The sequence below is a fragment of the Protopterus annectens genome, chromosome 10.part0, assembly GCF_019279795.1.
Source record: "Protopterus annectens isolate FY-2018-M chromosome 10.part0, PAN1.0, whole genome shotgun sequence".
Lineage (NCBI taxonomy): Eukaryota > Metazoa > Chordata > Ceratodontiformes > Protopteridae > Protopterus > Protopterus annectens.
The window spans coordinates 573,365,205-573,392,324 of record NC_056744.1 but is presented as its reverse complement, the minus strand read 5'-3'; the positions used below and the strand labels follow the sequence as shown (position 1 = coordinate 573,392,324).

General features: G+C 42.6%; 1 protein-coding gene across 2 annotated transcripts in view; it reads right to left on the bottom strand.

Moving 5' to 3' along the window:
- Positions 1–27,120, bottom strand: part of SZT2 (SZT2 subunit of KICSTOR complex) — a 3,556,133-nt gene that overhangs the window by 440,664 nt on the left and 3,088,349 nt on the right. The window contains exon 66 of one of the 2 annotated variants that reach the window (XM_044085412.1): positions 22,028–22,093. The exons of the other annotated variant lie outside the window; for it this stretch is intronic. Coding sequence (XP_043941347.1) covers positions 22,028–22,093 — 66 coding nt within the window. The remainder of the gene's footprint in view (positions 1–22,027; positions 22,094–27,120) is intronic. 2 annotated transcript variants of the gene reach the window in all.

Here is a 27,120-nt window from a genome sequence, read left to right as displayed (position 1 = left end):
GAATTGCAATGTGACCATCCAGAACTTTTCTTTGGCAACTGGCAGGTTCAGGGTGGAAAGATCCAGAATAGGTCTTAGATCCCCCATCTTTTTCACCAAAAAGAACCTGAAATAGATGCCCAATCCAGACTGATCTCAGGGGATGGACTGGATGACATATTTCCTTAGCAGTTTGTCTATTTCAAGGGCTGCTACCTCCCTTTGCACGGATGGAACATCTGGGAGGTGTTTTGGTGGAATGGGAGGAACCACAAAGGGGATGGTATAACCTCTGGATATGATGTGAAGCACCCAATGGTCTGATGACACGGACTCCCATGTCATCATGTGCAGTGAAAGACGACCCCCAACTGCCTCCAGAGCAGAGCAGTTGGGCAACCCCTCAGGGCTGCTGTGCGGGCCTGTCTGAGAATGGTTCTCAAGGCCCGAAATTTCTTGGTCACCCTCTGCCTCTGGGAGAAGATGAGTCCTGAGTGTCCCAGGAATACTGAGACTTCTGGAACCACATCTTCTTTTGCTCCTGCTGATTCCAGCAAAAGGATCTTTGAGGGTTCGAGAAGAAGATCCAGACTGCAGACAGTGTCTTCTCGCCCTTTTCACTCTGGACTAAAGTCTCACGAACAGTCTTCCCAAACAAGGAAGAACCGTCATAAGGGGCATTCGCAAAAGACGCCTTAAAGGGTTCCATTAACTGACATAGCCTGAGCCAGGCGTGTTGCCTTATGGCAATGCCGAACCTGGCCTACCTTGCCGCTCCCTCTGTAACATGGGAAAGAAGGGGCATGGACATATTAGAAATCGCACTGAGAGTGGCCATTCGCATGGAGAATACACACATTCTCCAGTGACATGGACTCCGGGGGTGACTCTGTTAGCTCCCTGACAAGATCACGCTGCAGTCGAGTGACATGGGCCAAATAATTCAGCGCCCTTACGGAATAGTTGGCTGAAGCATACACCCGCTTTCCTAGATGATCCATCATCTTGGACTCTTGGTCGAGGGATGGACCATAGAACTTTCCTGAGCTAGTTCTTTCTTGGTGGCAGCTGCTATCACCATAGCATCTACTGGAGACCCCTTGTACCAATTTGGCCTACCCACAGGAGGACTCAAAATCTTGCCTGGACACTTCAGGATTGGCTCCATGGTGTCTGGTTCCTTCCAAGCGCGGGTGGTAATAAGATCCACCAAGGGATCTGTGGGGGGGGGCACCCAAGAAGTAGATGGGCCCATGTCGAAGGCCTCCAGAAACATTGACTCGTCCGAGGAAGGCTTGGGGGTGGACCAACCCCCCAACTGGTGCAGGATTTAGGGAGGTGATCTGGGGAACCTTACCCTTCCTCTAATTGGTGTCCTCAGTGAGGGACTCTGGGGAGGAGTCCAGGTGTCTCCTTTTGTATGTTCGTTTGCAAGGAACCTCCTCGATGGGGCTCTCCAGAGAGGACTCGCAAACCGCCTGTTGTTCCTCGAGGAGAACAGTCTGGGCCACATTGAGCACACGCTGTCCCTCAATGGGCAAAATGGCTGATCGTACCTAGAGCAGGAGGAGTAGGGGCAGAATCCAAGGAGATGGTCAGGGGCCTCGATCCACTGGAGAGAACCCTTTCCACTACGTCGAAAGCCGAGGGACAGCGAGCCTCCCAGGAAGCTAATAAAGAAGATGCTCTCCCCAGATCTGATAGGGGGATCGGAGCTGAGATATCAAGGAGATGGCCTTGACTTGACAAAGTTGGTGCCAACGGAGAAAATTCCAAACCCTCGGATCCGATGCCCAGGCTTTGGCTCCAAGTGTCACTCGGGACCGAACTAGCCAGGTCCAACATGCTCAAGGTAACGGCCAGTGTCGAGGTAACTGGTAGTATCGGCGCTGACCCCCTGGCTCCAGGACTTCTTGGATCCATAAACTCCAATACTGGGGGTCAGATCAGAGAAGGAGTTATCGAGGTGAAAAAGGGAAGTGAGCTCCCCGCTGCAGAGGGAGAGGGGGCTGGAAAGACCCCCATCTGTATCTGGGTGCGAATAAACCTTTGCATCATTTTGTTCATGTCTGCCTCACTCAAGCTTCTGGTGGAGCGTGACAAGGCCATTGACACTGACCGGGAGAGTCAATGTAGAGAGACCCTAGAAGAAGGTCTAGGCTCCTCCGGCGAGAATCTGGGTGAGCAGAGCCAAGGAGTGCTAGGCCTAGATATCATTTTTTGCTTCTGAGGAGGACCCACTGGATCCAACTGGTCAGGGGATCTTCTTCCTCCATTTGTCTTTTACTTTTTCTTTCTCTTTCCTGTGCTCCCTATCCACAGACCTCTTAGCAGGAGGTTGAGTCCTGGCCTTGCAGGGAGGGGAAGAAAGTGTAGCAGAAGAAGCAGATACAGCCGCGACTGAGTCTGGAATTTGATGGCCCTGAATGACAAAGTGGCAGCAGTGTAAACTTTCCTGCATTACCCAACTATCCTTATCAGAAAGCAACAACTTGGTGGAGGGCAACAACTTAGATGACTTGAAATGCAGAAAGGCAAAAAGAAGCCGGAAAACACAATTCAAAAGCCGGTAATAGCGTAAAAGTAATTTAATTTTACGCTATTACCGGCTTTTGAATTGTGTTTTCCGGCTTCTTTTTGCCTTTCTGCATTTCGAACTTAGATGACTTGTCAGAAAAGATTGACACTACAGAATGGCCATCAGAAGAGCATTTATAAAGAAATTTGCACTTCTCAGGCACTTTATAGAACTTATCTGGCTTCTTAGGTGCATTAGGCTGAGTCAGGGGCTGCAGAAGCAGCTGAAAAATTATCCAGAAGGGCAGCTAGAACAGGAGAATCAGCAGATGGTTTGGGAGACTCCATCTGTAGAAGCTCAGAATACCTGTTTTAAATATCAGAGACTTGAAACAATCACAACTAAAACAGTCCATTATAAGGACAATGGTATCCCCAAAGGAGAGTTCTTCTAAAGTGGAGTCTGGACTTAAGGAGTCCTCATCCTCTGAACCACAGTCCAAAGGGAAAGGGATTTCAGAAGAATAAGCCAAGGATTCTTCCCCCTAGTCCATATCCTCATCTGACAAAACTAATTCCCTAGGTCTCTTGAGTGGAGTGGAAGACAGTACAGTTGTGTACACTTACCATAAATGTAGATGTTCAAGTATCTTCATTGTTGCAGTCATGACTGTAGGGTTCTCCCCTGCCGGCAGGCAGTCCTCGGTCAGCCAGAATCCCAAAGTCTGGGTCCGGCGTCGGCTGTTCAACCATGCTCTCTGATGTCAGAGTGCCAGGAGTACAAAGCTGACAGTCGACGCCATGTTCTCCAGTTTTTCTTGCCCCAGATGTCAGGAGTCTCAAAATGAGAAAGGTCCCATATCCTTTGCAAATACACCTCAGACGAATGGTGAAAAAAGGAACCACACAAAAGTAAAAATAAGAGGGGACAGGAGGGAGGGAAACCCAGACTGCAACAGTGAAGACACTCGAACATCTACATTTACGGTAAGTGTACACAACTGAACTATGTTCATCGTGTTTCACTGTTGCAGTCATGACTGTAGGGTAGAATCCCAAAGCAGAATGAAAGGGAGGTGGTCATAAAGCAGAAGGGGTGGCTAAAAGGCCCTGCAAGACTGCAGAAGCAAAGCCTGCCCTAGACTTAGAGTAGAGAGGTAGATTGTAGTGCTTTGAAAAGTATGCATTGAACTCCAAGTTGCAGCTTCCAAAATGTCTTTGGTAGGAACTCCCCTGAGGAAGGCAGCTGAAGTGGCAGCAGCTCTGGTGGAATGAGTCCGTATACTCCCTGGGATTTGCTTTCCATGGTGTGAATAACAAAATCTGATTCCATGTGCAATCCATTTAGAAATGGTCTGTTTTGAAATGGCTTTACCTTGGGAACTTGAAGCATAAGAAACAAACAATTGCTCCGATTTTCTGATGTCCTTGGTTCTGTCCAGGTAAAAACATAGTTGTCTGTGTACATCCAAGGAATATAAGATCCTTTCCCCTTTATTTTGAGGAGTGGGGAAAAAAGTTGGCAAGTGGATAGTTTGATTTAAAGCCACTTTGGAAACTACCTTAGGCATGAATGTAGGATTAGTCCTCAAAAACACCCTGTCTTGATGAAAAATAATATAAGGTTCCACAGCCATAAGAGCTTGCAACTCTGAAACTCTCTTGGCAGAGGTCAGAGCTAACAGGATGGCTGTTTTCCAAGATAAAAACTTGATGTCAGAAGAGGCAGCAGGCTCAAAAGGAGGTAAGGTGAGTTTTTCCAAAACATAGATGAGATCCCAAGCAGGAATGGGAGGAGATCTAGGAGGTCTTAAGTTCTTAGCTCCTCTGAGAAACTTTCTCATGAGCTGGTGGGAAAAGATTGGAGGGTCTGTATTATAATGAGCGGAAATAGCAGAGGCATGTATCTTAATGGAAGAGAGAGAGAGACCCTTATGTAAGAGATCTGTCAGGTAAAGTAAAATCAAAGGAATGTTAGGAAGAAGAGGATCAGAATCCTGAGCCTGCATCCAGGAACAAAATCTTTTCCATTTTCCTGCATAAGATTTTCTAGTGCTAGGACGTCTGGCTTCTAAAATGATATCCATAACCTGCTTGGGTAGGAGAGAAGGAATCAAAGACCCTGGATTAACCAGGCCGCCAGGCTGAGAGTTCTGACATGGGAGTGTAGAACCTGATCCTGATGTTGGGACAGAAGGTTCGGAGTCTGTGGTAAAACCCAAGGGGGCCCCAGACATAGGTTTTTCAGAGTAGGGTACCAAAACTGTCGAGGCCAATTTGGGGCCAGCAAGATTATCATCTTGGGCTTGTCCTGTTTGATCTTTAATAATACCCGTGGAAGAAGAGGAAGAGGCGGAAAGGCATATCCCGAGAGGTTTCTCCAACTGAATGATAGTGCATCCACTTTCCAAGCTTGTTCGTGGAAAGTCCTGGTGCAAAAATTCTGTAGTTGATGACTGAGATGGGATGCAAAGAGGTCTATGTGAGGAAATCCCCAGACTGCTGTTATCATCCTGAATATTTTGGTGTCCAGCATCCACTCGTGTGGATCCGAAAGGTTTCTGCTCAGACTGTCTGCCAGGAAGTTTTGCTTCCCTGGTAGAAACTGAGCTTGAAGGTCCAGATTGCAAGCTAGAGCTGTGTTCCATAGATCCATGGCTAGTCTGCAAAGGGGGCAGGAATGAGATCCCCCTTGCTTGTTTATGTACCACATAACTGTGGTGTTGTCCTGGTTGTAGAAGATTCCTGAAGGCCATTAGAGCTTTCTGAACGGCTAACATTTCCTTTAAATTGATATGCAGGTGCTTCTGATCCTTTGTCCAAAAGCCCTGCAGACAGTTGCCCTGAAAATGGGCTCCCCATGCATAATCCGAGGCGTCCATGGTTAGAATCTGAGTGGCAGGAGGCAGACAGAAGGGTTTTCCTTTGTTTAGAGTACATGCCTTGGACCACCAAAGGAATTCCTTTTGAAGACAAGGCAGGATGGACATCAGTATGTCTAAACTGTGGCAATGCTGAGATCATACACTTTTTAGGTACCACTGTATTTTCCTCATGTGTAGTCTTGCATATGGTACGAGAAGGATGCAGGAGGCCATGTAACCCAAAGCCTGCAGGAATCTCCTTGCAGATAGCTGAGTTAAAGTTGCCAAGGTTTTGAAAGTTGAAGCCAGCTGAAACTGTTTTTCGTATGTCAGAAATGCCATCTGGGTTGTTGTGTTTAAAGAAGCACCCAGAAAAATTATCTGTTGTGAGGGTGTCAAATTTGACTTTTTTATGTTTACAGTGAATCCCAGGAACGTGAGGAGATCCTGAACAAACCGTAGATGCTGGAGTAAGACCTCCTTGCTGTCTGCCTGAATAAGACAGTCGTCCAGATAAGGGTAAATTTGAATTCCCTTGAGTCTGCAGTAAGCTACTACTGGAGCCAGGCATTTGGTGAAGACCCTGGGCACAGTAGACAATCCAAAGGGCAGCGCAGAGAATTGATAGTGCCTCGATCCGGCCTTGAACCCGAGGTATTTTCTGCGTTCCTGCCTGATGGGAATGTGTAAATATGCCTCCTTTAAATCCAAAGTTACCATCCATGCATTTTTGGACAGCATTGGAAGTAGCTGCTGTAGAGTAAGCATCTTGAATTTTGGAATCTCTAGAAAGGTGTTCAAGACTGACAGATCCAGAATGGGTCTCCATGTATTTTGCTTCCTGGGGACTAGAAAGAGCCTTGAGTAAAAACCTTGTCCCATCTCTGAAAGTGGAACTAGTTCTATGGCTTTCATAGCCAAAAGAGCTTCCACCTGGTTTAAGGCCTCTGTCCATTGATGTTTTGGAAGATCTGGCCATCCGCTTGGCCTTGGTAGGGTATGAAAATGGAATTTGTAACCTCTTGAAACCACATCCAGAACCCACTTGTCTTGGGTTATACGAGTCTAATTTCGGTGAAAAAGAGAAAGTTTTCCTCCGAGAGGGGCTTCCAGGCAAGAAGTTCCTGCAGCCCAACAGAGGGAGTCATTGAGTCTGTTTCCTATGAGTTTGCGACCTGTCCTCTCCTCCCCTAGGGGTGGAAGCAGTCCACTGTCTTGGTCTATAAGAGGCTTGTGTTTGAGGCCTTCCTCGGGAGCGTCTGTATCTACCCCTCTGAGGCCTGTCTGAATTGGGAAAGGACCATTTTTTTGTAGGCCAATTCCTGCTAAATCTGGGTGGCTGTACTTGTAAGAAATCTTTAACTGTTTGCATGGATTTCGCTTTGTCCTCCATCTTTTTAATCACCTCTTCAGCTTTTGATCCAAACAAAACATTATGCTGAACAGGAGAATCCAATAATTTAGCTTTTACTTGTTCTGGCAAATTTTGTTCCTTTAACCAAGCATGCCTTCTAATTACTGTGCCAGAGGCAGCAGCCCTACAAGAAGCCTCCAAGGCATCAAATCCACAGTGTAAACCATGCTTCCCAACTTGTTCAGTTGCATGCATTAAGTCATGTAATTCCTTATCATCTGCACTGGCAGAAATGGAAGAAAGCTTTTGTTTTGAAACAGACAAGAGAAATTGCTGGTATTTCAGCATATGAAACTGACAGTTTAAAGCCCTAATGGATAAAGTAGCAGAAGTGTACACTTTTTTGCCCCATCTTTCTAAAGATCTAGAATCCTTCTCAGTGGGAATGGGGTTTTTAGCAGAAGCGGCCTTAACTCCCTTAGGACCCTGAGAAATGGTTTCAGGGTCACCAGTAGGGTTCTTGTATAAACACTGGTGGGATTCAGGAACCCTGTAATATCTATCAGGCTTAACAGGAGCAGGAGGAAAAGAGTCAGGGGTTAAGTTTGCCTCCGAAAAAGCATCATCCACAATATCCAAAATAGGAGGAATAGCCAGGGGTCTATGTTGGGGAAGAAGAAGAAAATCCCTTAGTCTTTTCTTAGATTCCGAATACTCCTGTCCTTCCCAGTGGAAATGTTCCCTCATTTCATGCAAAGTTTCCCCAAAAGAGAAATCCTCAGAGGGAGAAGCTGAAGGAATGGATTCCTCAGCATCAGAATCCTCATAAGGAGGGAAAGAATATTCCTGGTCAGAAGAAGAAACTGAAGAAACAGAAGCCTGATCAGAGGAATCATAATAAACTTCCTGCCTTGGCCTTTTATCTGGAGGGGGATGTGAACCCCTAATCATAGTAAGTAAATCCTCTGCCATCTTAAGTAACTGTTTCTGTGACTTGGGAGCCGGTTCAGAAGAGGCCTGTGTTGCAGTCTTTGATTTGGAAGGAGTCTTTGCCTTTGCCTTTATTAGAAGCTGAGTAGGCCTGAAAACCCCTTCGGAAGCCGGTACCTGCACAGCGGCTCCGGACCCATCCGAAGGAGCATTGTCTGAAGGTCCTGCAATAGAAATATTTAAAGGCCTAGTTGGCTCCTCGTGGGAGTCCGTTTCGGCCATCGGTTCCGAAATGGCCGACGACAGGGGCTGCAAAAGCACCTCACTGACGACGGCTGAACCTGAAGCTGGCTCTGCTTGTGCGATATCGTCAGATTTGGACCTCGGAGGCCTGTCTTTGTCCTTGCGTCGTTTGTGAACTCCGGTAGCCGGAACTGTATCCGACGACATTTTGTAATTAAAACGCCTACCGAAGTAATGAAATGCAAAATCGTACCTTTGTTTAATTGTACGTTGATTGAATCTAGCACAAAACCGACAACTAGCTACGTCGTGGTCAGGGCCTAAGCAAGGAATACAGTAAGAATGAAAATCCTTATGAGGTATTTGCTTCCCACATGAAATACAATTATTAACTTTTTCTGACATCGGACTGGAGCAAGAAAAATGTTTCCCCAACGGGGTACTTAGCTTTGAGTAGGAGAAGAAAGTCTTCGGACTGAAGTTTGTTCAGAAAAGATTGTCAGGAGTCAGCCGACCGGCACTTGCGAACTGCTATCACCGCACGGCAAGAAAGACTGGAGAACATGGCATCGGCTGTCAGCTTTGTACTCCTGGCGCTCTGACGTCAGAGAGCATGGTTGAACAGCCGACGCCGGACCCAGACTTTGGGATTCTGGCCGACCGAGGACTGCCTGCCGGCAGGGGAGAACCCTACAGTTATGACTGCAACAGTGAAACACGATGAACATCAGGGACGAGCAGGAACAGAGACACACTGAGGTAGTTCAGGGACTTCAGTGCATTAAATAAATCCTGACTGAAATCCTGCAATTCATATTGGGGATCCTTCACAAAAGGGGAAATATGCTTTGTCTTTTGTTTCTTTTCTGTGGGATGTCTGCTTGAAACACCCTCGGAGAGAATCCTCTCCAGTCCTTCAAATATAATCAGCCGAGGTTCTGCCTCAACATCAGGTCAAACATTTGAAAGTCTCAGAGGCCATGTGACAAGCCCGATCCATGCTAGCCACTGACAGGGTCATAGCAAATGATTCTAAAGCAGCCACTGGACAGTTATCTGGGATTTCACTAGCCTCTAGACCGACAACCATGGGAGGCTGGACAGCAGCCGGATCAGGCCTAACTTTTTTGTCTTTCTTCTTGCCAGATGGCTGGCCCTTTAGACAGGAGGATTCCTCCATAATACCCTAAACCAACAGCTTAAGATGTTCGGTCTCCAAGTAAATGGACAAGAATGAGAGACAACCCAAACAAAAAAAGATACTGGTTGTGAGAGTTTTTATGGGAAATTTGCCTCTCACAAGGACATTTTCCCTTTCTGGATAACATGAGCTCAATAAAACAATAAGAAAAAAACACCAGCAGAGCACTTATTTGTAAACATAGCTTGGTAAACCACACAGCAGAAGGGCGTTCAGATCAAAATTTGGAAGGGCATTGATAAATAAATTGATAAACATGCTCCTTTTCCGCAATAGTCATAAGCATATTTGCACAGCTGGGGAACACAGCCACCACCATACCTACCCCTGTATACAAAAGTTTTCATCAAATTAAATACAATTGCAAGAAAAATTGCATCTAAAAGTGTAACTAACAGTGTAATTTTATAATGAGGAAAGTTACTTATTTCTCTAAACTTTTCTTCTAATGTTTCTATCTTCAGATCAACAGGGTAATCCACACCAACTTGTATTTTGTAATTTGACCTCTCCAGTTCATTTTTTGTTATGCTTGAGGCCACATCCCCATAGGGCCATGAAACCAGGTTGATTTACAAGGTGACATCCTTATCATTGGAGGCTTACTACAGCCTTTAGGATGACTGCTGATGGGAGTGTGGCTGTCATACAAGCAGTCATCAGGGGATTCTCTGTTTGCAGCTAACATCCTCCGACAAACTATATTAAGGCTCTGCAGACGGCCATGCTCTGGGTAGAGCACTGTACCATCATTCACCTCCATGACTGATATAGCCACTCATGCAGTCCTGCCCTACCATTATGAGAAGATGGCTCTCACTAGAACTCATCTTTACCAGAACTTTGTTAGCAGGAGATGTGCCTGGCAACATCCACCTGCAAACTCACCCGTTGAAGAGGAGAGCACGAAATTCTACTTTATCCTTTCCTCCATGGCTGAGTACTCCATCACCAAGGCTGCTGCCAGAACATGAGTTGCCTGGGTCATAGTCAGGGCTCTATACCTCTACACTAAGGTGCCACCTCAACCTAATTTTTTTTTAAAGACTAAAGCCTTAAAATATGCCCTGATGGAAAATGTTGTTAATCTATGTTGGTCTTGCACATTTGAATAAAATGTATGTACTTAAAAAAAATACAACTACAAACAAATTGAACGTGATTCGATACAGAACATGAGTACAAAATAAAGTAAATTCCTTCAATACACTTTTAAAGCAAAGACAAAAACTACATTTCTTACTAAAATTAGAAAACATCTGTTTTAAAATACTAAAATAATACAAGAAAGTGAGGAAATCGTTACTCATGGAAAGGTATTTCCAGTTCCATTCTCTCAGGAGCAACCTGCTAAAAGGTGGAACAAAATCATTTTGCAGAACAGTTCTTTTCTTTAGGAAAAAAATAAACATATCATTCTCAATAAATACATGCAAACTGGAAAGTAAATGAAAATAAAGAAACACCTGGAAAGATAACAAAATTATTCAGAGTCCCAGATTCGATATGCACAGTAATTTTACAACAAATTGCATCAATGAAGAAGACACTATCCCTTTTATTATTTTTATTTGGGCTATTACATAAAGGCATAATTTTAACAATGATTTCCATTCCATTCTTAATAAGTGACACTTTAGAGGAAAATGCCTTTGGGTTGTCTGAAGGGAAAGGGTGAACTGTTGCTAGTACTAAATGATCTTCAAATCATGCAGGCAACTTAAACACATATTTTTCAATCCTTGGGCATATCTAACTCCATTATAACAGAAGAAAGCTACAACAACTTATGTATAACAAGTTCAGAACCAGACAGCTAACATTTACTGGATAGGCTTGCAGGAGTGGCCTTAGGTCAACTGGTGCCCTAGGCAAAAGGGCTCCACGGCACCCCCCACCACACCACCTGGTGCCCCCATCCTGGTCTACCTACACCAAATAAATACTGAAAAAGCGCCCCTGCTTGAGCGGCGCCCTAGGCGGCCGCCTAGTTGGCCTATGCCTAAGGCTGGCTATTGTAGGCTTGCTATACTACTTATTCAATGCCTACAATTAGTCTATTATTTTTCAATAGCTTAAATGAAAACAAAAGGGATGAATGGTGAGTATGAACTAGTCACTGAAGGGGAGATGTGAAATTCCCTCTCAAGCAAAAAAAAAAAAAAGGCTAGAGAACTGTCCTGTTTTTTTTGGAGTGATGTTAAATGTGGACACTCAGAGCTTTTTGTAACAAACTGATTCCTTATAGTTTCATAGATGTATACTACACAAATAACTACTAGGGTCCTTAAAAGATTAGCTGTTAAACTCAAATGTGACCCACAAATTTGATTTATATGAGTGATTAACTAACTGCCTCTGTCCATCACACACACAGTGCCAGACAGGGATGAATTTCTGATAACCAGTCCATTGGTCCAAGTTCTGCTTAAACAGGGATAGGAAGGAACTGTACTTCACACAGATAGGGAGCCTGTCCCAGAAAATGGGAATTTTCTGAGAAACATATTTCTCTCTCTAACATGTGTTATTTATGTTGCAAGCAAAATTTACATCTTTTAATCTAGTAGTTCTGATGCTGTTTGCTTTGCGGGTGTGCAAAAAATTAATCAAAACAGGGTCCAGGGATGCCCTGCATTCCGGGCAAGATCATAGGTTCATACTAGGCTATCTGCCCTAGGGCTTTTATAAGCCTGGCCAGAGTGTGTTTGGCTTCTGCCACCCATTTTAAATTAATTTTGCTATGCCCTTTTTCGAGGTTAGTATACTGTGCCTCTGTCTAACAGTGACACAGAAGTGATACCCGGGGTAAACCTACGATCCCCCAACCACTCATCAAGATTCCTCTTGAAGAGAGTCAATGAGGGACTCTGCCTAACCTGGACTGGGATTTTATTCCAGAGTGAAGGGAGCCTCTGGGTTATGAATCTGTCCCTCCAGCATGTCCTATTTATTTCAGTGCTGAGGTTCAAGTCTCTCGAGTGCGTAGCTCAATGGGATTTGGATTTTCTGAGGTGCAGCATGTCCATTAATTCCGGGTCGGACATGGCTTTATACGTCAGTCACAGATCGCCTCTGAGCAGGCGGTATGCCACTGAGTAGAGCTGGAGTTTCTTTAACCGGGCAGCATATGGCATCTGTTTGAGCCCTTTGATCCTCTTGGTGAGGTACTTTTGGGGTCTTTCCAGTTGCTGATGGTGTCTGGTAGGGTACATCCCAAAAGGGGCATTGTACTCAATTATGGGCCTGATGAGGGATGAGTAAAGAGGCACAATGACCTCCCCTGATCTAGATGTGAATCCCTTCATGATTAGGTGGGCTATATAAAATGTTTTTCTAACAACTTTGGCCACGTGGTTGTCAAATGAGAGATTGCTATCAACTTGGGTCCCCAGGTCCCTAATTACTTCTTCCGTACTTAATGGATTACCACCTATGTGGTAATTTGTGGGCACTTTGTTTTTGCCAAAGGGGATGACTATACACTTTTTGGCGTTTAGCTTGAGGCCATGGCTCTGGCACCAGTTGTCTGTTTCTATGAGGCCCTTTTGGAGGATGCTTGTGTCAGCTGGAGAGTCGATTATAGCGCCCAGTTTGCAGTCATCTGCGAACTTGGCAACCACGGTCCTTCCAGGTTGGCCTGTACCTCCGAGAAATATATACCAAACAGGAGAGGTCCCAGGACTGAGCCTTGTGGGACGCCACTTGTAACTGGTTTGGAGTCTGACATGGCTCCAGCAATTCTAACCATGTGGGTTCTGTCCTTGAGCCAGTTTGCAACCCATCTAGTGACATAGGGGTTTATATTTAAGCTGGTGAGCTTATCTATAATGCCCCAGTGGGGTATTGTATCAAAGGCTTTTGCGAGGTCCAGGTAGGCTGTGTGGACCACCTTCCCCTCGTCAATGACCTTGGTGACTGTTTCAAAGAAATCGACCAGGTTTAAGAGGCAGGATCTGCCCTTAACAAAGCCCAACTGGGTAGGATCCAGTGTCTGTAGGTCCCCAATATCTTTTTTTATGAGGTCCATGATGATCCTTATTATAGCTTTGCAGACCAAGCTAGTCAGGCTTATGAGGCGATAGTTTCCAGGATCCATTGAGGCACCACCTTTGTGGAGAGGGACCACTGTTGCTGTACGCCACTCTTTGGGTACATATCCTGTGGTAAGGCTGAGATTGAACAGTAGTTTTATGTTTGGGTTTAGCTCTTCTTGGAGTTCATGTAGGACGCAGCCCTGGACACCATCTGGTCCCATTGATGCTGTGTTTTTTGCTTTGGAGAGGGCAGCTCTTACCTGAGCATCTGAGATGTCAGGGGGGGCAGCACTCTGCTGGGATAGATATTTGCCATTTTGGTGGGGAGGGGGGGAGAAGTTTGCGCTGAACCTGTCAGCTAGGATGTTGCCAATGTCTGTGGGTTCGGTGTATTTTTTTGTCATTTTGGACTAATTCTGAGCATATCTGGGAATTCCCACCCAGGTTCCTAACATAACTAAAGAAAACCTTGTGATCATCCTTAGTGTCCTGTGCAATTTTTCTCTCGAAGCTGGCCTTAGATGATCTAACACTGATCAGAGATGCCTTCCCTTTTTGGGATTTTGCTCTATCATGTAGTAGCTTCCTCCTTCTATTGTATAGTTTGTTTATGGCTGGGGTCCACCAGACAGGACGTCTACCTTTGGAGGATTGGGTCTTGGTTTTATTTGGGATTGCATGATCCATGCATTCCTGAAGGTGTTCACAGAATGCGTTTATAAAGGATTCTGTGGTCTGGGCTGTATTTTCCACAGGCCCGGGGGCTTTGAAGGATTCCACCTCGGTTTTGAGGAGTGTGAAATTTGCTTTAGAGAAGTTTTTCACTGTGGTTTTCTGGGCAGGGGGTGGGGTCGGGATGTGAATATCCAGTGAGATTAGTTTATGGTCTGATCTTACCAGTGAGGGATACACTTCTCGCCTGGAGCATACAGTCCCCATGTTGGTGATGATCAGGTCCAGTATGTTTTCCCCTCTTGTGGGAGTGGTAACAAGTTGTTCCATAGCATTTGAGTTTATAAATTCTAGGAACCTTTGAGCTAGGGTGTTGGAGCTAGAGTAATGCTCCCAGTCTATGTTTGGGTAGTTGAAGTCGCCCAATATAATGGTGTTTGGAGAGACCTTCATATTTTCCAGTGTTCTCAGGAAGGCCGAGTGGGGTTCCTGGGTTTGGGAGGGTGGTCTGTAGCAGGCTATAAACTGGAAGGCAGTTTTACCCACTGTTAGTTGCACATGGATAGTCTCTGATGCTTTGTGCTGTGCCACCAACCTGGAGGTGTGGGTATGTTTGACGAATATTGATACTCCCCCTCCTTTTCTGGTTCGGTCCAAGTTTTGGGGCCGAAAAGCATGGTATGAGGTATAACCTGGTAGTGCTGGGGTGCTCTTGGGAGCCTTGAACCAGGTTTCTGTTACTGCACAGATATCGATGTTCTCCATGCTAAGGAGAGTTTCGAGTGCATGCATCTTGAGGTTTAGACTTCTGGCATTGAGTAGCATTACCCTTAGTTTCTTATCCCTTGTGATACCTATGGAGGTGGGTTTGTCTTTTGTGCCTTGCCTAAAAAAGGCACTATGGGGGTAGCAAGAGCCTTTGCCAATATCCGAAAGCCCAGGGGTGACAGGTGCAAGCCGTCCCTAGTGAAGCATCATGGCTTGTCGAGCATGTCATCCCAGGCTGACAGGCATTGGATCCCCTTTGAATGACACCAATACTTAAGCCAACTGTTGAAATTGATCATCTTGTCTTCATATTGTGGCATCATTCTTGGTGAGGGTAAGATGCTACTCAAGGTCAGGGTCATACCGGCCTGGGCCACATGCTCAGAGAGCTCCTCTATGTCTCTTTTCATGTAGTCCAGGGAGGTACGTCTCAGGTCATTCACACCAGCATGGACAATGACTGAGTCATATTTGTACTTGCCTTGGAGTGACCTGAGTGCTTGTGTTATGTGGCAGATTCTAGCGCTCGACAGGCAGCTCACCGTGACCTTCTCCTTGTTCAGCCTGGTGAGCAGGACGTCAGTGTGCCTGACGATAGAGACACTTATTACAAGTGTATCAGGTGTGTTGTTTAGCCTTAAGGGCTGTGACTGTTCGGCACACTGGCTTTGTGAGCTATGTGTTGCACGTGTTTTGTTTTGGGGTAGCGGTTGCTTGGGTGTCTGCTTTGGAGGTCTCTGCTGCTTAGGCAGATTTTTATTTAGAGCCTCTGAGTATGTTTTTGTGTGTTTATGTGTTTGGTTTGCTGTCGTGGTCACCTCTCAGAAGACTGCATGATGCCAAGAAAAGAGACAGGTCTTTGAGGAGATCGGGGTAGAACATTGTGTTTACTCCCTGTATCCATTTTGTAAGAAGCCTTTGTGGACATTCCAGTTGCTGCATGTGTCTGGTCAAGTACATACCGAAGGGGGCATTATACTCTATGACAGGCGCCAGGTACAGTGGTATGATGACCTTTCTGGACCTAGATGCCATGCCCCTACTTATAAGTTGAGTAACATAGAAGGACTTTTTTACTACCATAGACACAAGTTGGTTGGAGGCCACTTACTATCTACATGAGTTCCCAGATCCCTGACGACTGAATCAACCTTTAAAGGTGTTTCATTGGTGATGTATCTACCCCACTTTTGCTGACTTCTCAAAAGGTACTATAATGCATTTCTTGGATTTGAGTTTTATGCCACGGCTTTAGCATCAAGCATTTGTCTGGACCTTCCTGAAGGTGTGTTCTCATCTTGGCGGGGGGGGGGGGGATTCAATGACTGCTCCCAGTTTGCAATCATCTGTGAACTTGGTTAGTCAGAGGCCTTTGACATTAAAAAAGTAGATGCCAAAGAGCCCTGGGGGAATCCATGTGATTGGCCTTTTTGTGGAGGTGGCCTCACTAACCTCCTGGGTTCTATCAGTGAGTCAGCTAGCTATCCAGTGTGTTATAAAAAGGTTTATATCTAGTTCAGTAAGTTTGTTGACAATGCCAGAGTCAGGTATTGTATCAAATGCCTTAGACAGATCTAGGCAGGCAGTTTGCACAGTTTTCCCCTCATCCATTGGCTTAGTAACTTTTTTCAAAGAGGTCCACCAGATTCAGTAAGCATGGCCTTCTTTTGACAAAGCCAAACTGGGATGGATCCACTGTCTGGAGGCCTTCTATGTCCTTGTTGATAATTTCCATGATTATTCTTTCTGTTGGTTTGAAAATAAGACAAGTCATATTAATGGGTCTGTAGTTTCCAAGAACTGTTGATGGCCCTCCCTTATTAAGGGGGATGACTGTTGCAGTCCTCCATTCATGTGGCACAAAGCCTGTTTTAAGACTATAGTTAAATAATGACCCAAGGAGCCCTGATAGGTTGTATGTTTGACTATTCAGGAAGCATTCTAGAATGTTATTGGGGCACACTGAGGCTTTGTTCTTAGCTTTAATGAGTGCACCCAGTACATGCTCCCTTGTTACAGATGAAGTGATTATGTTTGATGGTATTACTGGAGGGATGGCTAGGGAGTGAGAGGGAGGTAAAATTGGAAATGAACAGGTTTGATATATTGCCAGCCTTAATGAATGCAGTACCATTAACATCCAGTTCAGCACATTGCTGTCTGCTGCCATTGAGGTTTCTGACATGGCTTTAAAAGACCTTACGGTTATCCTTCACTTGGGAGGTTATCTCAACCTCAAAGTGGGGTCTGATTGACCTAATTAGCCCTCTTAGTTGCCTATTTACTTTGATGAAGGAGTTTTTATCTTTATGGAAATTACCCTTCCTGATCTTTGCCACAGTTTTTTTTTCCTTTTGTTGTACATCCCTGTTTAATTTGGGATACCACCAGGGCATTTTTATTTATTTTTTATGATATTAGTTCCAGACTTACTTTTGGTAGGTACAGCAGTCTCTATGCGGTTGCAAATAGTTTCTGAGAGCAATTCAGCACAGGCTGGTGTGTTCTCAGGGTCTGGAAGGGCACTGAATTTTGACAATCTATCACTTAATAACAGGGAATTTGTCTTGGAATAGTTCCTAACTTCAACAGGCTTTAATGGAATAATGAAGTTGATTATGACTTTGAAGGAGACAGCTTGGAGTCGGATTCTACCAGGGAGGATGAGACAAGGGGAGGTTGAAACCTTCTCCCTTATTTGTGAGCATGAGGTCCAATACTGTTGGAGCCTCTAGTGGGTTTATTTACTATCTGGTCAAGGGTGCTTGTATTTACAAAGTCCATGAATCTCTGTGCCTGTAGAATCAGGCAGTGTAGGATTCTCGATCTGTAGAAGAGTAATTAATGTCTCTCATGAGTAGGGTATCAGGTTGGATACAAAGTGTCTCCAGTAGGTTCAAGTATGCATTGTGAGTTTTTGGGATATGGAGTGGGACCTACAGCTGACTAGGATATGGTATGGGATTTTGTCTATAGTGACCTGCATGTGGACTCCAGCATGTCATCCTGTCTAGCCACCCTAGAGGTATGCTTGTTATTGATGTATATTGAGATACCACTACCTTTAGCCCTTGTCTGTGCAGCTACTGGTCTAAAAGTGTGGAAGAAGCTGAAACCTTACACTGCTGGATATTTTCTGCTGCTTTAAACCATGTCTGGGTAACTACACAAACATCTATATTCTCGAGTGTGAGGAGGGCTTGGAAGGAGTGTAGTTTTTTTTTTTTATATATTTAGGCTCCTGGCATTGAGCAGTAACACCCTGAGGTTATGTTGAGTTGATTTTGCTATGTCAGAAGATTTGTCAATTTGGCATTGCCTAAAAAGGCACTATGGTGGTGGATAAAGTCTTTGCCAGTATTCAAAAGCCTAGTGGGGAAATGTGCTGATCATCCTTGGCAAAGCAACATGGTCTGTTGACCATGTTCTCTCAAGTTGACACATTTTGGTTCCCCTTAGAATGACATCAGAAAGACAGCCAGTTGGTGAAATCAATCATTTTTGCTCATACTGTGGCATCTTTCTCTGTGATGGCAATATCTTGCTCAGTGCCAGGCTCATACCAGCCTGACACACACAGTCTGAAAGCTCCATACTGTCTCTCTCTTAATATAGTCCAGGGAGGTACATCTCAGGTTATTTACATCTACATGGACAATGATGGAATCATACTGGTACCTGAGGCATAATGACTCGAGTGCATGGGTGATTTGGTTGATCCTGATTCCAGATAAGAAACTAACAATTACCCTCTCCTTGTTCAGCCAAGGAAATCAGTATATCTTACAATGGAACACCCTGTGATTAGAGTCCTGGGAGGTATGTTTACTTGCCATAAGGGCTTAGTGTTTGGGGCCCCACTGAGAGTGACAGTATGCATGGCGTTAGGCTTTGTTATTTCTGAGTGCCTTTGGGTTTGCTGAGGCACAGCTTTAACAGCAGGTGATCTTTGTAATTTAAGAAGATTGCTTTTAGCTGTCCCAGCATACATTAGTCTATATGTGTGTCGTGTGCTATGTGAGGAGGGTGTTGTGTGGTTTTGACAACCTGATGTGGACCTGTATGCAAGAGTTTAACCTCTAGTGTATTTCGGTAATTACACTTCTCACATACTGTGTCTGATTCTTTAAGGATTGAGTGGTTGTCAGTAAACATGAGACAATTGCAACATTGTATCAAGATGCCCATATTCACCAAGCTGGCTACATAGAAGTAAGGAAATTGCATATCGATACTGTCCAGTCCTTTGATATGTGTACATGGTTAGAAGGCTATTAAGGGTGCTTTGTTTGTTGAAACTAATAAAGGTGCTTTACTGGGGCAGATTATGTTAAATAGTACTAAAGTCTACTAACTTTAATGTTGCCTAAGACTAGTGGAGCTAAAGAGCCCAAGTGTTCAGGAAGTACTTTCAGGCACAGATAAAGAATGCACCATGTGGATTCTCCACATCCGACTTTTCATATGTGACAATAATGCTTTCCTTGAAATGCCACAAATTATTTCTTCCTGTGCAGAAGGTGGCATTTGATGGAAGATCACCTATTGATGAAGAAATAAAATTAAATAATCAGCAAAATTACAGACAAGGCCTTATGACTAATCTGTCATGTTGTAGGTCCTGAGGTGTCACTCTAGAATCTATGAATGAAACTGCTCAAGGCATCATGGGTTGATCCCAGGGTCAGTTACGGTGATGTCATGCTTAGTCAATATATAAATCAAAAAATGCTATATAAGGCTGGTAATGTTTTCTGTGAGACTAACAGGTAGACCTCTTAATTCACTATGTAAGCTTACTGACATCTTAAAAAAACTCTGTTAAGACAGACAATTAATTTAAAAGGAAGGAAATTTCTATAAAACTAGTAATCAGTGTAAATATTAGGAATAACTATTATTTTATAAAGGGTGCTCTGGTGCTTTGTGTATTCATTTATAAAGTAAGACTCTCTACATTATATCTGCTAGAAGGTAACAGCAAATAGTTAGCCTGCCTAATCTGCCCTTTAAGTGTACTTAAAATCCTACCTTCCCTCAATCTGTCCATTCACACCTCACCTTTCTCTACTTGTTTCACCCTCTGGAGCATCTCTATGGATTTCCTATACAGCAATGGAAGTCATTTCACAAGCCCATTCTTCATGAAAAGTGCTTTCACAGATCAAGGGAGTATCTGGTCACTACAGCCTTTACAATCTGGTGCCTGTGCCCCTTCGCCCATCCTTTCTGGTCAAGATGATCCCCTGTATTTCTCCCTGACATGGCCTTGTACACTCACATCATGTTTTTCATCTCTTCTAGTCTTGTGAGAACAGCTCCAGTGGTTCTAACCTATGGGCATATCCTTTTCCCCTCTATACTACACACTATTTTGGTGGCTTTCCTATAGACTCCTTCAATGAACCTGATAAACCTTCTTTCTGTATAGACTCAAGAACTACAAACAGTACCCTCAAGGTGGTGCAATATGACCAAGGCTTGGTAAAGTAGTAGCATATTCACTACATCGTTTCAACTTACCCAAACTTGCAACACACATTCTTGAAATTAATATAATCAACTTGATGTTACAAGATAATGTGATGCTGATAAAAAGTATTTCTGTAGGGTGGCAAATCCCCCCACACCTGCTCAACCCTAAAGCAGAGTGCTTCATCCCCCTTACTTTATTCTCAACTCCAAGGCTGCAGCACTTCAGAGAATGGGTGATCACAGGGAAGCAAGACATGTATGTAATTTATTTATTTATTTAATATTTGTTTACCGGGAAATTCTGACTTGGAACGACCCAATTTTAAGCAAAGGCCCAGGGAGAAACGCTCCAGACACGTCTTTGTAATGCAGGAGGAAACTGCAGCACGCGGAGGAAACCCACACTGCAGGGAGGACATGCAGACTCCACACAGAAGGCACCCCAGCTGACAGTCGAACCGAGAACTTCTTGCTGTGAGGTGACAATGCAAACTGCTGCACCACTGTGCTGTCCGCAAAAGCAAATTCCAACTCAAGCAGCTATGCCTGAGCAACTGCGAGTCAAGCTCAGGTAGTACAAGCAAGTGATTATAAGCCAACTAGAATATTATATCTTTGTTTCTGGATTCCATACCAATGAAAATACACGCCAGCATCCTGTATCCTGCTGCATCTGCTCTTTCTCACTCCTTCTGGTACTCCATTCTAAAGGTGATCAATATCCCCTGGGCCTCCTCCTGCTCTGCTACCATCAACTCTACCCTACTCAGCTTATAACTTCATTGCAGGATCACTCTGTCCCAACTCTGCATTTATCTATAATGAATAACTGCCACCGTTTTGCTCACCTGGTTATTCTGAATCCCTCCTTAGGATCTTCCCGTTATCCACCACTGCTGCATCTATGCTTTGCTGCATTAGAAAAGATACTGAGCCTGTTCTCTGTCTCCTCAAATATGTCTGAAACAAATAGAATAAAAAGCAGTGGTACCAGGAAAACACCATCTAGCACACTGCTATCAAGTTCCTTATTCCTGACACTGTTCTGCTCATCAAAACCATTGCGTCTCACTCTTCAATGATGCAGCAACCCAGTTCCTCTGTCTCTTCCTACCTTAAGCCTTCCTAGCAGCTGCTTGTGCAGAAGTGAGTTAAATACTTTGATGCAGTCCAGGTAAACCACGGTTATTGATAAAGCATTGTCAAGTTCTTTTATAACACACTAAACTACATCAGGTTCAAATGACAGCTCTTTCTGGCAATGCTCCCAAACTGGTTGATGTACTGGAAATTATTATCCTCTAGGAAAACAACCAGACTTTTCCTGTCACTGATGTCAAGTTAACAGGATTACAGTTCTTCAAATTTTACCTGTTCCATCCTATAAAAGAGAATCCTTCCTGCTATCTTCCAATCCTCTGAGGCTTATGGTAGCACCAAAGATTCTAGGACGCAGCTGGTCTGGGCTCTGAGCTTTTCTCCCATTTTTCATGATCTCCCCTCCATCCCTGCACAGCCTAGATAGGTCTACTTGTTCAAACCATTCTACCAAGTCCCATTTGACTTGAGCCTTTGCTGCCCTCATCCTTTTGTTGTCCTTATACTTGCCTCCTTATACAGTACCTCCTCAATTTCCCCACCCATACCATTTCTCCACTTATATCAGATTATCACGTGTAAATATTGCCTGCATGATTAAGACAATATGAAATATGTCAAATGAAATACTATGAAAATTATGCTTTAAACAAAAGTGCATGGTTTTAAAGGGATGGTTTCTCTTCTAGTAATGGAACCACAGTAAGAAAAAAAAAACACTTAAATTAACAATTAACCCAGTCATTCAGAATGAAAGGAAGCAGCAGAAAGAGAGATTAGATGCAGCATAGCAGCTGGTAACTGAAATATAAAGCAAATGGGGAAAATATAAATTAATACATAAACCCAAAAAGAAAAATGAGAAAGCCCTGGTTAGACTGGGACATACCGCTGATTCTGAGATGGAACTGGCTTCCACAAAGCACTTGTTACGAGCTCTGGATACCAGAGAGCCCTGATGGAGAGAGAAATGCAATGGCAATGGAAACAAACTCTTTAAATTATATATAATATTCACAAACAGTATTAAGTGATGACAATGCTGACCATATGAACATATGAATATGCTTATAAGCAAAACCTTTCTGGTATACCTAATCAAAAGCAAGTGTGAGTATTTGCATAGCATCAGTCAGAACTGTCAAAAGAGTCATCAAGACATACTGCTAATAAACTGATAAGCTTGTACTATCATCCCCGCAGTACTAGATAAAGGTGATACATAAACTAAGGCTACTCATAGTGACAGTTCTTGAGCTCTGAGAGCTGTTAACTTTAACATTTGTTTAGAATACATTCTACTGTTGATGATGTAATGACATATGGTTTGACATTTAAAAAAAATAAATAAAAAACTGCACCAATTCCCACATAGTGATTAAACCTATCAAATTTCTGCCGCTTATGACACACCTGGTATTACCATTTTGTGAGGCATTTTGTGAAGCAAAAGAAAAACATACCACCCTAGCATCATTCAAAATGTCTTCACTAATTCCAGTTTGATAACAATGCTGTTCTTTACCATTCGCCCTAATGTTGGGCAGGCCATACTGATCATCCCTGTTTACACAGTGGGGCTCTACATACACATGCAATCTGAAAATGTTACTTCAATGAATAATATTAAACATGAACCATATTACACTAGGCAGTCTGACTCAGAAAATTTCTTGTACTCTGGCTAGTCACTTCAAAACTGCTGCAATCTTATCAGCGGTTGAATCAGCTTTCAAATACAATTTTAAGAACATTACTGAAAATGGATGTAGTACTTTAGCAGCAACATTAAATGTACAAATTAGGAGGAGTGCTATTAAACTCACCATGGATACAGAGTGATCAGGTTCCTGGAAATTTCAGTTAGCATTCCATTCTTTTTTAAAGACAGGCAGAACACTGAAATGCTTGTTATATATATTTAGTACTGGTTTTAGGTAATTTATTCTACTGCTTCCACTCAGCTCACAGCATTTTTAGTATAAAAGTGGCAAAAGTGAATGTTGTAGTTGTAGTTTAGCTCTAGGAAGGGGATGGAAAGCCAAACAATGACCTCTTCCTTCTTGCCAGTTGTTCTGTTGGTGAAGCCCTATAAACTATGATTTGGTCTAACTGTGGTCTTCCAGCAGGCGCTTATGATATATGCTGTTCTTTTTTTTTTCAATTTTGACTTGAATTTATATACAACTAACCCTGTGCTTTGTAACCGATGTTTTTTTTTTGTTTGTTTGTTTGTTGTTTATATATATATATATATATATATATATATATATATATAATACATATGACCCACAAGATTAGGTCTCCAATTATTACCAGGTTATGTGTTCAAGACATGATGTCAAGAAATTCACCTCAAGAATTAAACTCAAGAGGTGACTCTTAATAACACATATTGATTGGGTTGTGATCATACAGACCAAACATGTTTAACAAAAGCTCGTTAATCATCTTTCTGATATCAGAAAGGTGCTTAATGACCCTGTCTCTTCCTTGATTTTGGAGTGCAGTTTTGTTGCTCCATGTACTGCAATGTAATTGCAAATGTCGATTTACTACCATCAAACACTATTATAAGCTTTGTCATCTCTTCAAGTTCTTGTATCCATCTTCTGTGCCTGCTATCCATACTACTTACTGTAATACTAATAAAAATACCAAAAATGGTACCAATTAACAAAAGTCCCACTTTCCACATGAAACATAACCTTAAAGCTTACCTTCCCTGCTTTTCATAATTGCACAGAAATTATGTTGTAAATCCTAAGTCTGATGTCATGCTTATGTTAATCCATGTAAAAAGGCTTACAAGATCCTCACTGGTTACACACTGCTCCAGAAACAACAACTCTATAATATTCAAATCTTGCCTTTTGTCTTCCAGAAAATAAATTACAAAATCTTGATAAATATAATCTCAATATGACTCTGTACCTAGTATTTTGACCAGTTTCATGTGAGGTATCATACACAAGGATACCATTAATGCAAAGATGTAGGATAAACTAGCACCTTTGTGCATTTCCTAAAGTGTGCACCATCTGACTTTTAGCAACACATCACACATCTTTAAACACATTTTTATCTGGAATGATGCTGTCTCCTATCTATAAGCTCCTCATCAACTTGTCTTTATCTTTATTAAACAGTTTAGTGCTATGCACTACACACAAAACAGTAATGGCAAACATCCACTAAGAACAATACACATATTAAAATTATTTCATGTACATCTAAAAATATCATCACCACCACAGCTGAAAACTTAAAAAGTTATAGAGATGTACTGAAATCCAGTAGGCCTCCCCAAACATTGTGGTGATGACTCCCCTTTGGTCAAGGCAACAGAGGTCCTTTCTTCTTTTCAGTCTGGCCAAGGGCAATGACCACAACCTTCCCCATATACTGGATTTACTCAAACAAGATGGGGAGTTTGATGTACAACAATCTGCAACCTTCCCCATATACTGGATTTACTCAAACAAGATGGGGAGTTTGATGCACAGCAATCTGCAATGTGTCAGCCATTACTGCTTGTCTGACTTTAGATCTTCCTTTTCTAACAATGTTCAAGTTAAAAAAGTTTTGAAAGGGGTCCTAACATGTACAATAATATTTAGCAGGAGAAGTGAGATTAAAGAGAAGGCAGGAATTCAGCAATTTATGTAATGTTGGACTGAATGACACCTGTTATAAAAAAGAGATTTTACATATATATATATATATATATATATATAAAATGTATAAAAAAACATTAATACAGTTTATTTTCTGTTAGTGTTTGTGCACCTGTGTGTTAAATGCTAATTTAATAAAGGTATTCTGATGTGTACAATACCCTCCTCCCAACATAACGATAATGACATACGCACTCTTGCAAACAGCTTCTACAAAGTGATACTGCTTTGCACACTGTAATATAATCTCTTCACGGTTAACCTTAACAGCCCTTAAGGTAATTGAGGCCTTCAGAAATATTGTTTTCTCAAAGTTCAAGGCACCAAAAAAATAAAAACAGATCACTTAAAAGCCTGGATAATAAACACAACCTACTCATTCTAACCATTACAGAAACTTGCCTTAAAGATAGTACATGCCCCTCAACTTTCAGTAATAAAAATTACACCTTTCTCAACAACAGACCAGAAGAAAAGGCTCCAGTCTTTTGTGGTACTACATTGATAGTAAAGACACATACAAAAATAGCAAACAATCTTCTTGGCCAGAATATGTCGCAAAATGAAGGCACCCTTAAGTAGTAAGTAGCACAAATAAACTTATTTTCCCATCCTAGCTTACAGCCCGCCTCCCTCCAAAAAACATGCATGAGAAACGTATGAGGAAAAGTGGAAACCTTCTGCCTTTTGGAGACTTAAACATAGAACTATTAGATCTTCAAAAAAAATCCAGTTAATTGAAAGTGCATTTTTTCACTCCTTTTGGGTGTTGAAGTAACAACGTGGTAGTACGAATGTTAAAAGACTAGGTAAATTAGTAGATATGGTTCCAGCTTTTTCAACATTTAGCATTGATTATGGGGAAATACAAAGATGTATTTCTAAAAATTGGGCCATTCTAGATCACTTTGTAATGAAGAAAGACTTAGGAGAATTTCCAAGATTTGCGGCTAAAAGAGGTGTGTGCATAAAAATATGGTGGAAAGTGCAGGTTGGATTAATACAGAACATTTCAGCAACAGAAGTGTGACTTATAAATGCAGCTGTTGTAGTTATTGTACGTACATTTTAGCGTGCACTCCCATTAAGATTTGGGACATAAAATTCCAGCCTAAATGTAAAGCAATTGTAAAATGAATGGACTGGTATATGTGGCACTGTGCCAAAACTGTGATGGCTTTTACACTGGCAAGACAACTAGGTATTTTAAAGAGAATATATGAACACAGTTATCATACTGAGTATCATTATTTCGAACGTTCAGATGCTCGAATCCCCAAAGGCTGACACCAAAATATCGAACCGCAGCTACACCGAACATGAAAAAGCACGAAATTCAAAATATCGAATCGCCATAGTTGGCCAACTCAACTCCTGCTGCATACTTGCAGCACCAATATTTCCTGTCTTTGCTAGTTTTCTCTAATGTATAGAGATACCAATATAAATGCAGCATTTCCCTATTCTTCTGCGATGTTACAGTGCTATAGCACATACTTACGACTACCAGGAAGTACATCAGGAGCACTAGCCATTTCTGACAATGACACATAGTCGAATCTCTCTTAATTTATAGCAAACCCTACAAACACATACAACTTAAACAGGTTCCTATTGGGCGACACAAATATATTACTATATATGCACTTCACTTAACCCTACTTCTAACCCTAAGGTCAGTATCTATTGCACATGTATGTTGATTTCCTATAGAGGATAAAGGAATCTTAGTCAAATGATGTGGCCAACTATGGAAATGCGATATTGTAAATTTCGCGTTTTTTAACATTCGATTAACTTGCAGTTTGATATTGTGGTGTCGGCCTTAAGGGATTCGACTATCTGAACGTTCGAAATAATGATATAGACCCATCATATTAATAGAGGAAGTAGCAACAATGCCCTTGCAAAATACATTAGTGAATGTATAAATCACAATTTTTTGTTTTTTTGGCATCGAGAAACCTGTGGTAAATCCCAGAGGAGGTGCAGTTTATCTAGGGTTAGAGTTCTGGGAATTTTGGCAGATCAAGACAAATGCCATGTAGTTTCCCAGCTTGAATTGGATGGTGTCTATTAACTTTGTTTTGAAATTAAAGTCACTAGGATTTTCTTTAAATTTGTTTTTGACAGAATATGGAGGGGATGCCATGCATTAAAATGTGGTTTTATGCATTATTGGAAGTTTTTTATGTAATTTAGGGACGAGTGGTAAAAAGAAGTTATGTACCTACCATAACGTTCCATGTTAGTTGTGCTTCATCTCGCCTTCCTTCTTGCTGTTTGGGTTCGGAGCTGATCCTCA